We start from the raw sequence: 16,365 nt of genomic DNA, 5'->3' as shown, positions 1-16,365 counted from the left end.
TAAGCCCCGCTCCTGATGACACCCCTCTGTCCCGCTTTGACCCTGGGAAAATCTGGTCACCTTACTGTATATGAATGCACATTTTTAGAATGTCCCTGATGTCCATTCTCAAAAGTATGATTAAGGGTTCATTCACACAGATACACTATACTGCGACTTTCCATCCTGTTTGGGGCACCGAAAATGGTATTCAAATGGATCCCCCAAAGGAACTGGAGACTTTAATGAGCCGAATGGAGACCGAAGACTTTAATGAGTTATTTTTGGCGGACAGAATAATGTAGTCGACGAAGCTATTCTGTCTTCAAGAAATAAATGGAAAAGAATGAAAGCCGTGTCAAAGGGCGACATCTTGGGCCCTCGACTAATGAGAATCTATGGCTCCTTGCAGGATTCTGAATGCCATCTTTGTACATTCAGATGAAATCTCAGGGCAGAGAAACCAGCCTTATACGGGGCACATTCAGGCTCTGTGCCCGGGGCAGCACCACCCATACATACAGCCTGATGGTGCCATTAGAAAAGCAACACGTGCCACGCAAAAAATAAGCTGTTATACAACTACGTATATGAAAAAATGTAAATGTTATCACTCTCAGAACATAGTGATGCCAAAACAAAGAAAATCTCTGTGTCTTGAAGGCCCGAAGTAGCCGCATCCCCAAGGGGTTAATGGGGGCTCAGTGCCTGGGGTGGTGTGAGCTCTTAGGTCTGTGTCCAGGCCAAACTTGTTGGCTGTTTCCAAAGCAAACTGGAAGAACAGCATATTAGAAGTCTGAACCATTCACTATTATATCTACCGCCCCCTATAGGCAGCAAAATGAGCTGAGGTTCCCCCACTACTCACTGACTACAACTCCCAGAATACACCGCTCACTGACGTCGCCTCCACTGCGCTCGGAGGCGCCGCACACACGACGTCACGGGCCTCCCTTTCCATTTCAACAATCTTTATTGACAAAGCCCTGGTTGACATCTCCTGGGTTTCATGCGTTCAGGGGTACCCGGTGTTTCACCTTGATCTGTTCACCGATGAAGAAACAAGGCTCTACCGGAGGGGGCGGCGCTACTGATCGGCTCACCAAGCCCAGCTGCCTGATCGTCTGCAGCGCGGTTACCGGAGGTGCGGTGCCGGTCATGTGACCTCCGCGGGCTGCCGGGTCATGTGACCTGTATTCTGTACAGGTCTATGGGAGCCATACACACAGGGGCGGTTGTCCGTGCGCGGTTAGACTTGTCACTTTGTACTCAGAATTTGGGGAAAGCAAGAAGCTGATCTGTGCCACCTGTGGCTGTTGGGGCATCCTGGGACTTGTAGTTCACAGTTGTGCATTTACACCCCAAAGTCCCCATAGATGTAATTAGGGGTGTAAATGCGTGCACAATACGCTAGGAGATGTGGGAAACGCCGGAAAAATAACACATCAGGAACTAATTAGCCTTTTTAATCAGTGCTCTTTGCCGCACGTAAATAAACATGCCTTACCGCGCAAAAAGTGCAGTAAAATACTCCAAAATGCTGCAAAAAATCATTCCGCAAATCCACAGCGCTTAGGTGTGCGCAGATATGCATCCGCTCATGTACAAGGGGCCTTAGGCTAATTTCACAAACGGGCAAGTGTGATATCACGCTCGCCAACACGCGATGTCCCCACGGATGTAAGGCGGCTTTGTGTTAAAACCACCTCCCATCAGGGAAGTAGCGATCCTCCGCCACGGCTAAAAGCGGAGCGCTCAGTGGATAAACCTTACGTCGCAGTCACGTGCTCTTCACACGCCGTGCGATACGTTTTTCGGACCCATTGAAAACAATGGGTGATGCAAGGCATTCCGGGGGAGCGCCAAACGATAGTATATGCTACCATTTCTTTTCCCGCACCGCAATGCGGAATAAAATGGCTCGTTTGTAACCCCGTTCAAAAGAATGGGCTTCATATTAGTGCGTCTCGCAACGCAAAAATCTCACCCCATTTTCTCAGCCGTGTTAATGCGGCCTGAAGGTGACTTAACAGGTGGTGGAGAAAAAACGGAATAAAATCTGTGTGGAAATCCACGATCGGCGGTGACTGATATCAGTGGCGCGCCTCGCCTCATTCGCTGCGTCCTGTAAGGACGTTGATCATACGTAGATGGACGGGCGTGTCTGAGGTTACGTTATTTCTCCTTGCTGCAGACTCGCCCCCCGCGCTCCTGAGGTAACTGACCTGCACTAAGGGGACTTCTACACGGAGCGAGTATTCGAGAACAGCGTTCGCTCGGTCGCCCAGTTTATGCGGGCAGAGACATTTGTCAAATTTCATTCGCTTGCTCGCTCGCTCGTTCATTCATTCACACTCGCTGTCCCGGTAAACGATCGCTGCTCCCACGCAACCAGTTGCCCAAAACAGACGATGATATTAATGCTTGCGTAAAATGAACGGTGAATGAAAAGCAAATAAATGATTGTGCGCCGTTGAATCGCTGTCCGTGTTTAAGCTGAATGATTGTCGATTAAATTCACACGATCCAACAATTTTTTTTTTGAATGATAACTGTTTAGTGTAAAAGGGCATAAAAGAAGGGCCACTTCACATGAGCCTGCAGATATTTGCACGCGCCTCAGCGCTGCGTATATACCAGACAAACGATCCTCTTTTGTGTGCGGATCGGCGTATTTTACTCTACTCTTTCCGCCCGCAGGCATGTTCACTTACGCTCTGCAAACAAGACGCACCGCTTGAAATGGCTAATGGGTTCCAAATGTGCCGTTTTCCAGAAGTTCGCATCATATTGCGCATCTTCTTGTGTATTACATAGTTACATAGTTCGTAAGGCCGAATGAAGACAATGTCCATCTAGTCCAGCCTGTTTATCCTCCTGTGTTGTTGATCCAGAGGAAGGCAAAAAAAAAAACAAGAGTCAGGAGCCAATTAGCCCTTTTGGGGAAAAAATTCCTTCCCGACTCCCTAATGGCAATCAGACTAATCCCTGCATCAACCCCTAATAGTTCCTACCTGCCTATATACCAGGATTAACAATTAAACTAAGATTTATATCCTGTAATATCCTTCCACTCTAGATAGAGGTCTAGTCCCCTTTTAAACTCCTCTAAAATAAATAAAAATAAATCATGGTATTTGTATAGCGCCAACTTATTCCGCAGCGCTTTCAGGTAATTATTATTTATTACCCCCCACCAAGCTGGGTTCTCATTTTACCGACCTCGGAAGGATGGAAGGCTGAGTCAACCTTGAGCCGGTTACCTCTAGGGATTTTGCCATCACCACTTCCTCAGGCAGAGAGTTCCACAGTCTAACTGCTCTAACTGTAAAGAACCCTTTTCTACGTTGGTGATGGAACCTGCTTTCCTCTAGACGTAGCGGATGCCCTCTTGTTACCGTCGCAGTCCTGGGTGTAAACAGATCATTGGAGAGATCCTTGTATTGTTCCCTCATGTATTTATACATAGTTATTTGGTCGCCCCTTAACCACCTTTTTTCTAGAGTAAATAATCCCAATTTTGATAGCCTCTCTGGGTATTCCAGTCCCGTCATTCCATGTATTAGTTTAGTTGCTCTTCTTTGAACCCCCTCCACTACTGTAACATCTTTCCTGAGCAGCGGTGTCCATAACTGTATACAGTATTCCATGTGAGGCCTGACAAGTGCCTTATATAGTGGGAGGATAATGTTCTCATCCTTCGCCCCTATACCTCTTTTAATGCATCCCAAGACTTTATTTGCCTTTGCGGCAGCTGACTGGCATTGGTTACTCCAGTTTAGTCTACAATCCACTAGTACCCCGAGGTCTTTTCCCATCTCACTTTTCCCTAGCAGTACCCCATTTAGTGTATATTGGTGACATCCGTTTCCCCTGCCCATGTGCATAACCTTACCTTGTTGTGTGCACATTTGTGCACCATTGACTTCTATGGGGAACTTTGGTGCAGAGAAAGTAGAGTAAGCTTCCTTTTTTTGTGTGTGACCGGAAAGCGCACACGAAATACAGAAATGTGAACAAACCCATTGAAATGAACGGATTCCATTCTCTGCGTATTGCACGGGTATATTTTCCATACTTTTATATTTGGCGTATACGCTGAGTATTTCCGCCACTGATGACAGTATGAGCCGAGTCATCTCATCCACGTACTTTGCAAGAAGTTTGCAGAGTGAATTCGCCTATGATACGGGAAATGACAATTTATGGTTTTGGAATGTTTGTGAATTTGTCGCAGAGTTCAGTGGGGAAAATCTAATTGCCGTTAATCCAAAGGAAAATCTGCGGCCGCGGACAGTCGAAGAAAAAAAGCAGTAAAACAATAAAAATATAAAAAAAATAAAAACATACTCCATCAAGAGGCCGCCCTTGTCCTGCGCCAATCTTCAGGCCTGCTGCAATGATGTGTTGTATAGACACACACATGCTTCAATGGTCACCTGGGTTGAGACATCATTGCTGGAGACCTGCGGGGAAGCAGCCCACCCTCCGGACGGCGCAGATGAAGAAGAAGAAGAGTAGTCTTTTTTTTTTTTTTTATTTATCCATAGTGCAGCAGCAAATCTGTACAGAAATGATGCACTGTTATTGCTTCCGAATTTTCTGTGGCTTTAGTATCGCCATAATGATACCGAACCGCAGAATAAAGGGAACATGATATTTTTATTGCATCTTGAGCGCCATAATAACTGCCCCCACCCACCTAAAAAAATGGTGTAATTGTGTTACTTCACTCCACTTAGTACATTAAATGGTCCAATGAAAAAATACAACTCGGCCCACAAGAAACAAACCCTCGTACGGCGGTCATCGGAGAAATAGGAGTTGTTAATGGAAGGCGGGGTGTAAGGGTATGTTCCCACGGGTCATATATGCTGCCAGCGGAAAATGTGCGCCAATTAGTGCGGATTTCACCTTCTCATTTGAAGAGGAAGAATCCACAATGGAAATACAAAACATGGAATGGCGCAGTGTTGGCGTGACGTTGCTTATGTCTGATTGTGAGATGAAATGTTCTCTTTTCTTAGGTGTCTCAGCGCAATCCTTCCTGCAGACCTTCACTCTGGCAAGTTCAGCCTTCAATCTACAAGTGGCTTCTCCTGGGGTGCGTATTATGCTATATATATGTATAACAAGATATAATCTTACCAGTCTTCACCCCCCATTCTCCATCCCCATTCCTTGTTATACAGCTTGTTTAAAATGTTTGACATTGACTTGCAGGAATGCTGCCTTCCATTAGGTGGCGCTGTAGAGGTAGTGTTCCATCTTTCCATTTTCTTTCCTCTATACAGTTTCGTGTTTTGGGGATTGAGGGCATCTTTACACTAGACACATGTAGGGCACATAACCGCCTGACTATTGTCCTTACGATTGTTGCCCCCGTGCTTTCACATAGGGGAGCTATTCACTCAGTGACTGGAGGTGGATAGTGCCAGGATTTTTTTCCGTCTGCCTGCCTCCATTCATTGTAAACAGACATAGATGGACAACTGCCTGTTTATACGGGCCGAAAGTCACTTGGTTTTTAGTGAGCTACAAACCAAACAACTCAGACAAATGAGTGATTTTGTTGCTTAGTGTCCTGTCGGTGGCCGTATGTACACTGGCCAATCACATGCGATGGCTGTGATTCGTTCTCTGACCGCTGCATTCATTGGCTGAGCAGCAATCGAAAAACAAATCAATAGTCGTCATGTTGTTTACGTGGTATTTATGACTTGGGTGGCCGTGGCTAGCCAACTCATAAATTCCGCCTCCACAATGGGATAGCTGTTGATTGGCTGAGCAGTGGTCAAAGAACCAATCAATGCAGCAGTCAGCGAACCAATACGATGGCTGTGATTGGTTTATCGAGCGCTGCATTGATTGGATGAGCAGCGGTCGAAGAACCAATCACAGCCATTACTTCCTGGAGGCGGGATTTATGACTCCCGATAACCAGAAAGTGATGATGTACGAGCGGCTGAGGACTGCGGACCGGGCCTACTGGGTAAGTATAAGACATTCCCTGAAAATAAGACCTAGTGCTTCTTTTGGTGTCAAAATTAATATAAGGCAGGGTCTTATTTTCAGGTAAACACACTAGTCCCACTGATGGCGCTCATCCACATGCAGGTCCAGTTCTGAGGTTCAGCCTTGGATCTCTTCGGATTCTACTCTAGATACACGGCCGATCTGTTTGTGAGACCAATCTGCCATGTGAATGCATCACTTTTTTTTTTTTTTTAGATCGGTAACTTTTTGCGCTCTTCTGCCTTTGCCAAATTGTTTAAAGTGATATAACGGAGTAGAAAGTAAACAGCATAGAGAAGTATATCTGTTTGCCTGCAGTGTGTCGGATGACTGCTCTTTTTTTTTCCTTGCTCAGGGAAAGGCTCTGGATTTTGTCGGAATCGGTGAGACGGACACCAGATGGTTCCAAGATTTCCAACTGAAGCCATATGCCAATCCAGCAAGACTGGAGTCTATAGATGGTGAGGTGATATGCAGCCAATTATCGTTTGAACGAGTGAGTGGCGTCCCCGCTGGCTCGTTGGCTGTCGTGCAGGCTGGTTATACAGCAGATACATCGTTGGCTCCTTCACACGAGAATCGTTCAGTCTCCCATGTTCGCTGTATAAGTGACTGAACGAGCGCCGGTTAAACCGAACGATAAGTGACCGCGCCAACGATGGGTTTTATGCCTGCAGAAAGTGAACGGCGAAGGAAAAATGAACAATCATCATTTGTTCGGTTGTTGGCTGCGTTTAGACCGGATGATTGTCATTCACTTTAACTCATTTGACCAATATATCGTTCCATCTAGAAACACCTTAACGTCTCTAAAGATTCGGGGGAGAGCAGGGAGGAACGGAGGGCAGATCTCTCTCTCTCTCCCTCTCTTCCCGCTCCCTGCTGCAACTTACCTGTCACCCGCGCCGGCCCCCGAATCTTTAGAAACTCGCTCATCTCTACCCTTAACCAATTACAGAAGTTTAACGTAACTGTTGGTTTCATATCCATTCCTCGCCTGCGCTCCCCACCGATCTTTGTTTTCTGGTAGTGCACTGGTGACATTACCGGCTACCCGTATGACCGCTAAGACCAATGATAGGCTGCAGCGGTCACATGAGTATCCGGTAATGTCACCACTGCAGCGCCGGAGAACTAAACCATCAGGGAGCACAAGTTGTGGATGGGGCAGAACAGATGAGTTATGTGCCTTTTATTGTTTAATAACAAGTCATGGCTGTTATTACATTTGTGCTGCTCTTGGAAAACCTCTTTAACACTTAGGCCGCTCTCAGACATAAACACGGCAAAGTGCTGCAATTTAACTTTTGCTTTCGGCCGCAGCTCCCTGCGGCTGACAGGATGTATTAGCACACCCCATCATTGTGATGGTGATGAGTTGCGCTAAACAGACAAATATAGAACAGACTCCGCTCGAAAATCAGGAAAGCGCAGCGGTCGAGCATGTGTCCGCTAGGCCCCGCTGATTTCAGTGGGAGCGTTATACCCCTATTAATGTGGCGTTCAAAACGCTGCATTAATCGCGGTAAAAATCGCCTGTGTGAGAGAGGCCTTATTTATTGCAGCATGCACACCGTGCTGGACTGTCCATACAGAACAGATGTGTCTGCAATATGGCCGCTCCCAGGGTAGTTTTTGAAAATGCCCCCAAAAAATAGCTGCAACATTTTAGAAATAACAAGCACAATTCTTCCCATCTAATTAGTGACGCTAACGGAGATTCACGATGCATTTTGTTTATGCAACCACACAAAAATAAAATACAATATTTCAAACAACCGATCAACTTCATACACAGAGCAGTAATAATAGAGGAAGCATTATGGACGCCGACCCCAGTGCTAGTTTACTCATACCATATAATCGGCATGGAGGGAGCCGTGCATTCTGTTCTCCAGCTGCCGTAGGTTGTTCTTTTGATGTTGAACTCTATTCTTTTGCCAATCGGGTCACTGTGGCCCTGTGAATGCTCCCGGAGCTCCCCTGGTGTATACACCAATAGTTGTGTTAAAATGTGATGCTAGCAGATCTAATGTTGCAGATGAAGTCCGGCTTTCTATTGCGAGGTACACTTTGGGTAGTGCATGCACTGGACATCCAGTACTCTTCATACAACACCGTAATACACATTTTTACATTTGTTCATTTTTTTTCTCTTCCTCTCCAGGTTCTCGCTATCATGCACTTTTAATCCCCCATTGCCCGGGCGCTATGACTGACTTGGCTAATAGCGGTTATCTGGCCAGAATCTTGCAGCACTTCAAGACAGAAAAAAGTAAGATGGGAATAACAGAGGGAGGCTTGACAATTGATCTGCACCTCTAGGGTAATTAACATAGTGAAGAATCAGTGCAGAGAAATCGATTAATTAGGAAACAGCACGGGCGAATTTGAATTGCAGAATCTGTGAGGGATGCCAACGGGGACGATCTGCAGTTCAAGTTGCCCATAGGGAAGCATGGGTCGTCCGCACTTCAATTAACACGTGCGGATTTGATTTGCGGATGCCACGCAGGGGAAAGTAATCGCAGCATGCTCCATTTTACCGCAGATGAGCTCCACAGATCTCTATGGAAGCCAGCGATCCGCAATGCAGCCGCAATTCAATTGCGGAACTGTAGGCAGATATCTCTCTGGTTACTTGGAGACCAAGCAGGGAGGAGGGAGAAGGCAGGCACTTTAGGCTTGCAATTTTTTCCCCTTTCCCTGTGGACAATCCGCAGTGCATCTGCATACTTCCACGCAGAAAAAAAAATCACATTTGCGATTGCCGGCAAGCATTTAAAAATAATTTTCGCACTGACACACAGGTCTTCCACTGTGGAAATCCGCGCATACCATGCCAGGAGTGGTGTTTGGAACCCTTCGTATTCCAGTGTTTGTCAACTTGTGCACTTTGGCAGGGTTACAACATTAAAAGCTTCATAATAAAGTTATTCAGCTGCTTTAGACTGGGGTCACGCGGGACTGAAATACCGCGGAAATCTCATGGAATGACCGCACGGAACTACAGTGAGATTTCCGCGGGAAAAATGCAGCTTTAAAACCTGCGGCCTTTCGTTGCGGATTTTGTAGCGGCTTCCCGCCTGTATTTTGCTGCAGCCATCTTTCTCCATAGAGAGGAGAGCAGCTGCTAAAGAAAAAGAAAAAGAATTGACATGCCGCGTCTTTGAATTCTGCGCGGCATGTCAATTTCTGCGCGTTAAACCATGGCTGTGACTAACTGTAGTAGCAGAAACAAGTGGTAACGGCACTCAAAATACATCGTTTATCAGAAAAATACATAACTGTATTGCATGTGCTAGCCACATTATAGAATGCAAGGTTCTTACTATATAGTTTGATCAAAGTGTCTTGGTCCATCCACCAACGTCCAGGTGACCCCCGTGCTTTCAGATCGGCCCTAACATTAATGCCAGGCTGTTTTAATTGTAACTGGGAAAGATGGGTTCCAACCTTTTAGCATACCTCTCTCTTGGGCCTAAGTCTACAAATAAAACCGAGGAAAGTAGGATACTATTTATATGGTCCAGTTAAAGGGATAAGAGATAGATGGGCTGATATAAAATGTATTTTGAGTGCTGTTACCATTTGTTTCTGCGTATCCTCAGGGATAGTTCATAACCCTTTTATTTCAGTAGTCGAAACCCGCAGCATGAATAAGTAAGTGTGCTGCAGATTTAGGCTGGGTTCACACAGTGCGGATTTGCTGCGGAAATTCCGTCCGAAATTTTGCTGTGGCAATTCCGACTGTAGCCGCTAATCCCGGGTTTAGCCAGCCATGTGGACGAGATTTGTCAAAAATCTCGTCCACACGGGACAACCAATCCGTCGCGGCAAAGCCGCTGCTGCAGCATGGATTCCCCGGCTGCAGCATGTCTATTTTTTTTTGTTTGTTTGTTTCTTTTTTCCATTGCGGCTGCGCTTCTGCCTATGGGAGCGCAAGCCGCAATGGAAAAGCAAGGTGCAACTGGTTTTTGAAGTGGCGCTTTCCTGGCGGAAATCTCACGTTTTTTTGCTGCGGTTTTCTGGCGGGATTCCGCCCTGTGAGAACCCAGCCTTAGAATCCGCAGGTTTTTTTTAAAAAAACCCTGCAGATTCTTTGCGGAAATGTTCCACTTCGTGTGAAGAAGAGTTTTGAGATCTCCTCCACATGGCTTATACTGTAAATGCTGCAGAATTTCCACAGTGAAAAATCATCTGAAATTCTGCATTATTTACTCCGTGTGTGAAGGTGGCCCTAATCCTCCTTGTAGTGGATGCAAAAATTAACCTTTTCCAATCCAATTTGTATCCTGGTTTTCCTAGGGGGCTTACTCTTTTTCTGCCATTATAAGACAGCGCTCTCTGCTGGCTAAAGCCAGTACTGCATGAGGTGACTCATTGGCTAGGCTCTGACAGCAGAGAGGCTGGCAATATACAGTAAGAGAACCCTGATGGACGTCTTCCAACATTGGAGCTGTTCAGCCTTAAAGGGGTTGTCCCGCGCCGAAACGGGGTTTTGTTTTTTTTTAACCCCCCGTTCGGCGCGAGACAACCCCGATGCAGGGGTTAAAAAAACAAACCGGAGAGTGCTTACCTGAATCCCGGCGGTCCGGCGTCTTCATACTCACCTGCTGAAGATGGCCGCCGGGGTCTGCTCCCTCCGTGGACCGCAGCTCTTCTGTGCGGTCCATTGCCGATTCCAGCCTCCTGATTGGCTGGAATCGGCACGTGACGGGGCGGAGCTACACGGAGCCGGCATTCTGCACGAGCGGCCCCATTGAAGACAGCAGAAGACCCGGACCGCGCAAGCGCGGCTAATTTGGCCATCGGAGGCCGAAAATTAGTCGGCACCATGGAGACGAGGACGCCAGCAACGGAGCAGGTAAGTATAAAACTTTTAATAACTTCTGTATGGCTCATAATTAATGCACAATGTACATTACAAAGTGCATTAATATGGCCATACAGAAGTGTATAGACCCACTTGCTGCCGCGGGACAACCCCTTTAAATCATAATGTCTTTAGATGTCAGACAGTGGATTGGAAAGGGTTAGAAATCGTGCATTACCATTCACTTTGTAGATAGACTGTACTTTTACACAGTCTGGCAGCGCCATAGTGTTTAGAGGGTTTGGTCCTTTCAGAAGGGGAATATTAACACTTAGTTGTTAATTTATTTGTACAATTCCAAGAGGAATAACAGAGGGACATCACAATGCAGAATAGGAAGAAAAAGTGCTCCAACTTTTTTATTCTAAGGGGAATTCTAAAAACAGGGAGAAAAGTAACTGCTGCATTCACTCTGGAGGCATCATCACTGTGTAATTCTTCAACCTAGTTTAGAAAGTTACGGTTCAGATGAGATCACCCGTGTAAGCTGGCCCAATACATTAGATAAATGGCCGCAGATTGTGCTGACTTCAGTGGGTTCCCCTAACACACATTGGTCCCCAACAGCTATCATTGGCAGAAACTAGGATTGGGCAGAGTGGTTTCCAAAATGTCCAGTTCTTTGCTCCCTGGGTTGATGAGGTGCCTGGCAGGATCCTATTCTCCGCTCCCTACTAATTAAATGTACATCCTTGGCTTATCTGCGTGTGTATATTTATAGCTGTTAACAAGTATATTATGTATATGTCACCATTAAAGGGGTTGTCCCGCGCCGAAACGGGTTTTTTTTTTTTTCAAACCCCCCCCAACCCCCCCCCCGTTCGGCGCGAGACAACCCCAATGCAGGGGTTAAAAAAGAACACCGGACAGCGCTTACCTGAATCCCCGCGCTCTGGTGACTTCTTACTTACCCGGTGAAGATGGCCGCCGGCATCTTCTCCCTCGGTGGACCGCAGGGCTTCTGTGCGGTCCATTGCCGATTCCAGCCTCCTGATTGGCTGGAATCGGCACGTGACGGGGCGGAGCTACACGGAGCCCCATTGAGAAAGCAGAAGACCCGGACTGCGCAAGCGCGTCTAATTTAGCCATTAGACGGCGAAAATTAGACGGCAACCATGGAGACGAGGACGCCAGCAACGGAGCAGGTAAGTATAAAACTTTTGATAACTTCTGTATGGCTCATAATTAATGCACAATGTACATTACAAAGTGCATTAATATGGCCATACAGAAGTGTATAGACCCACTTGCTGCCGCGGGACAACCCCTTTAATGACATCAACAGAACGGTTTGGGGGACAACACGTGCCATTAATTCACTGCTCAAGGGGAAGGGATTACATAAGCTTTTCTATTCGGAACACAGACTTTCTGATAAATTTATCATTTTTGGCATGAATTTGTGGTAAATGTGAATTCCTTTTTAAAAGTTACTTTCCTTTTTTTTCTTTTTCCCTTATAGAACCCATTTGTGCCGTTGGCCATGGAGTGACCGCTCTGTGTTGTGTAACCAATGAGAATAAATCTTGGGCCTTTCAGGACTACAGTCTCACTGGGGTGAATAAAAACCGTTTACTACTATTTGACTAATACCGCATGACTGCAGATGCTATACAGACTTGGTCTAAAAGCTCTAATGGTAACCACCATATTGGTTGCCACACAGCTTGACCAGAAACACATAGAGTAACTAAAGTTACTTTTACCTGGGGTTATACGGTAGATGCCCGAGTGATCATTCAAAAGACTGATTATGGGATACTGTTGCCCCATGTAAACACACGACCCAACCGGGCAAGAGAGCGAGAATCACTCACTTGTTGGAGTGACTCAGCTAAAAAGTAATCGGCTATCGGCCCGTGTAAACAGGCAGTCCTTCATGTATAAATGACTGCCTGTTTACTCCGAATGGAGGCAGGTGGCCGGAAGAGATCTCTGGCGTGCTACACCTCCTCTCTGTGAGCGACAATCGCTCCTGTGTACAAAAACGGGATCAATAATCATTGGAACGCCTGTCAAGCTTAACCCTTTCTAATCCAGTGTCTGACCTCGCCCGACATTGAGATTTCCCATGTTGGGCGAGGTGCAACACATGCTTCTAACGCTATGCAGAGGAGAGCTCTGATGTCAAAGCTCTCTTCCGCATAGTGTAATATAATATATTATATACATATTAATACGTTTTAATTTTCCAAAAATTGCTAATAAAATCATCACAACGGATCATTTTTATGTGTTTCCGTTGAGTAATTCCAAGGAATCCACAACTATTGCCAAACGTATAATATTAGACACATCGCACCCCCTGAATATACTACTTGTAATAAAAATTCTGACATGGTAAAACATCAAATGATATAAACACAATAAACATAATTTATTTTCTATTACTGATGGATTTAAACCAAATATCACAAATTACAGATATCACTGTTATAAAATATCACAATGCAATCCAACATATTTAATAAATACCGCAGAAAATGAAATGGTAGCGCTTACAAAAAGTAAGAAATTAACAAAAAAAACACATGCACAGATTTTAGAAGCTCCTTCTTCTCCCCGGCCCTTTAAAAGCAAAGCCTAGAAAAATGTGCAGCGGAGGATGCTTTCAGTACAGTCGGTCAGAGGTCCTGCTGTCATGCAATGTCTTGTATCAGTATTGTAGCCGCTTCCACCCTACGTCTATATAATATGTCATTTAGTGTACAGCGTTGTGACATTTCTGGTACTTTCTCTCCTCCGTCATATGGTGACTTCAGCCTTCTGTGTATGAACTGGTCCGTCAGTCAGAATTTGCCAGCTTGCCACTTATCCTAGAAGACTTTGCTAAAGACTCTGGAGCGACATTTAGTGGTAAGTGTGGTAGGGGGTTTTCACCCTTTGGTCATAGGATACTTCTTATACCCCAGTACACTGCTGTATTGCTCCATTCAGACCTATATAGGATGTTTCCTAGATTCAGTTAGTCGTCTGCCTTCATCTATGTGCGTGAAAGGGGGTGCAGGATAAATGTCCCTTTAATTAGGGAATATTTAAAGGAGTAATTGATTTATTTTTTTTTTAATTTATCTCAACCGGTGGAGACAATAAGTGGATCATTCATTTATTGTTGCACTTCAGTTTAGACATAAAAGTGGGAATCTGGTTGATGTGAACACTTAAGACCCTTTTACACGGGCCAAGAATCTTCCGATTCTATTCTACCCAACGGAACGAGCTGATGACGTCATCAGCAGCTCCTCTGCACTCCTGCAGCCTGTCTAAGCTGCACAGTTCTCGTTGAGAATCGTGCGTTTCTCATGCACTGTCCGTTTAGTGTCACATTCCTACGCGAACGATCAGTGTTTAAACAGCACGATAAGTGCCCGAGCTGGCATCTGTTTCTCGCTCGCCGTTCAGTTGTTTGCCCGTGTTTAAACTCAACTATTATTCAGTTTTGCGCGTTTGAACGATAATTGTTCCATCTGAACAAGGCATTGCTCAACGTTTTGTCTGCAGTCTTTTTGTACCTTAAGTCCAATGCAGATGTTAGCCCCCTTTGAGCCTCAAGCTTGGGGAGGCTAGATGTCTGAACATAGGGAAACTATAGATTTAATAGTATGCATTCCTGCACAACCAGGAGGATAGCTTTAGATGGCTTCAAAGGAACCCTCCGGTTTTGGGACAAAGTTCTGTCCTAGGACTGGAGGGGACGGATGGTATGTTACCTGCATTTGCTTTCTCTGCTGTCCGTCTGATCTGCCGGTTTTGGAAGAACGCTCCCTGGATCACTCCGCCTCCATGACGGCAGCACTGCAATTGATGCCAGTGATACTCGCTCTTGTGTAACAGCACAGGAGCGAGCATCACTGGGAAGAGTGTTGGGCATCGTTTACTTGTCCTGTGTAAAAGGAGCATTGGTATGTCATTATGTGACAGCCGGTGTGTGCTCACTTTTCCCAATAGCAGCAGACTCTGACAACCCCTGCTGGAAACAATGGAGCTAGGTGGTGGTTGGTGACAGCCCGACCATGTATATTCTGCAGTAGGTGCAATTTTTTTTTTAGTTGCCAGCGACCTGATGGCAGGGTTTTGGCCCTGTCTTGGGGTTATGTGTTGATTAGCAGGCTCTTATAAATTGTCTTTAATGAATTAGGAGATAATTACTCTGGATGTTTTCTTGTTGTGCTGTTAGCCGACCGTAAAGACAAGTTAGTAATATCAAATGCCGTAAAAAAAAATGCATTATTTGGTTAATGAGTATCAATAATATGGACTCTTCCATTGACTTGTCTGTACTTAGCCAGTGAGCCGGATGCCATTCACATAGTCCTGGACAGACATCTGATCACAGGACAGAATGATAACTCCACAATGGCTGCGGTTCAGAATCTGATCCTGCTCTGCAACGGGAGGTAAGTGCAAGCGCTCAGTCACCTCCTGAAGGAAGGAAGCGGCGTTCTGTGACATGTGTAGGCTTGTGCTAAAGTATACGACAGCTTTCAAAGGGTGTGTGGACCCTAGTAGCAAATGTATCTCTTGGTTGTGGGAGAAGTACTTAAAACAGCCTATTCTAAAATGTTCTGAAGCTTCCTGAACTTGGACGACTTCTGATTCCCTAAATGTAGGGGTTGAGGTGTTGTACTGGATCTGTAGTGACACACATCGACACAATGCTCATAGTAGAGCGTTGGTGTTAGTGGTTCTCCACTTATTGCATCAAGTTGGAGAGTAGGTGAGCCGTGTGGATGGGGCGTAGGCACTTGCACCCTTTTGCTTGGGGATCTGAACTCTCAGAACTTTTAGGATCTGGCATGTCTATGTGACATTATAAGCAGCATGTTGTCTTTTTAATCTGTGCCTGTGGAGATGGTGCAGAGCTAAAGGAAACATTGGAAAATGGTAGAATCGAAGTTTGTCACCAATGATTTAACGGATCGCGTTTGTTCCCTATAGGAAGTAAATCTGCTGAAGGACCGACAGTAAGTCAATCAACATTCCTCCTGTGCTTGTGTGCATACAGAAGACCTAGAGACACTTAAACATGTGCCATGTGAATTACTGTGAACAGCAAGAGCAAACGAGGCTCAACATCCGTACCAACCTTGCCACAATGCTTTGATCATCCCATTTCATGGATGGAGCACATACAGCAAGGGGCCATTCTGGTTTGGCAAGTTGGCTCTATCTGACCCTTGAGGAAATGTCATGGAAGTGCTGAGATCCTGTTGGTTCAGGGGGACCATTTGCCATAATATAGAGTTACTTTTAGATGTTGTACATCTTGATTGGTTTTATTTTACAAGTTTGATAATCCTTTGGCGCAGTCCGACACCCTTCATCCCATTGAAGAACACCACAAGGAACCTTTCTCGTCACTGTGATCATCTGCAGATCGTTTTCTGTGCTTTCGTATTTGTAAAAGACGTCTCTACACATTGTCCATTTTCAATAAAATATCCGGTTCCTCCAGTCTGCTTTTCCTTCATAGATCCAGTTGCTGCGAAGATGAC

General features: G+C 45.6%; 1 protein-coding gene across 1 annotated transcript; it reads left to right on the top strand.

Annotated features, from left to right (window-relative positions):
* The first annotated feature begins 933 nt into the window (after positions 1 to 933).
* Positions 934 to 16,324, top strand: GATD1 (glutamine amidotransferase class 1 domain containing 1). Its single transcript, XM_066583008.1, has 8 exons — positions 934 to 1,123; positions 5,007 to 5,083; positions 6,350 to 6,455; positions 8,162 to 8,269; positions 12,333 to 12,427; positions 13,633 to 13,726; positions 15,156 to 15,267; positions 15,809 to 16,324. The coding sequence occupies exons 1-8, from the start codon at positions 1,033 to 1,035 to the stop codon at positions 15,813 to 15,815; spliced, it is 690 nt and encodes a 229-aa protein (XP_066439105.1). The 5' UTR covers positions 934 to 1,032; the 3' UTR covers positions 15,816 to 16,324.
* Positions 16,325 to 16,365: the final 41 nt, after the last annotated feature.

The sequence above is a fragment of the Eleutherodactylus coqui genome, chromosome 11 (assembly GCF_035609145.1).
Source record: "Eleutherodactylus coqui strain aEleCoq1 chromosome 11, aEleCoq1.hap1, whole genome shotgun sequence".
Lineage (NCBI taxonomy): Eukaryota > Metazoa > Chordata > Amphibia > Anura > Eleutherodactylidae > Eleutherodactylus > Eleutherodactylus coqui.
This window is presented reverse-complemented; position numbering and strand designations above follow the sequence as displayed.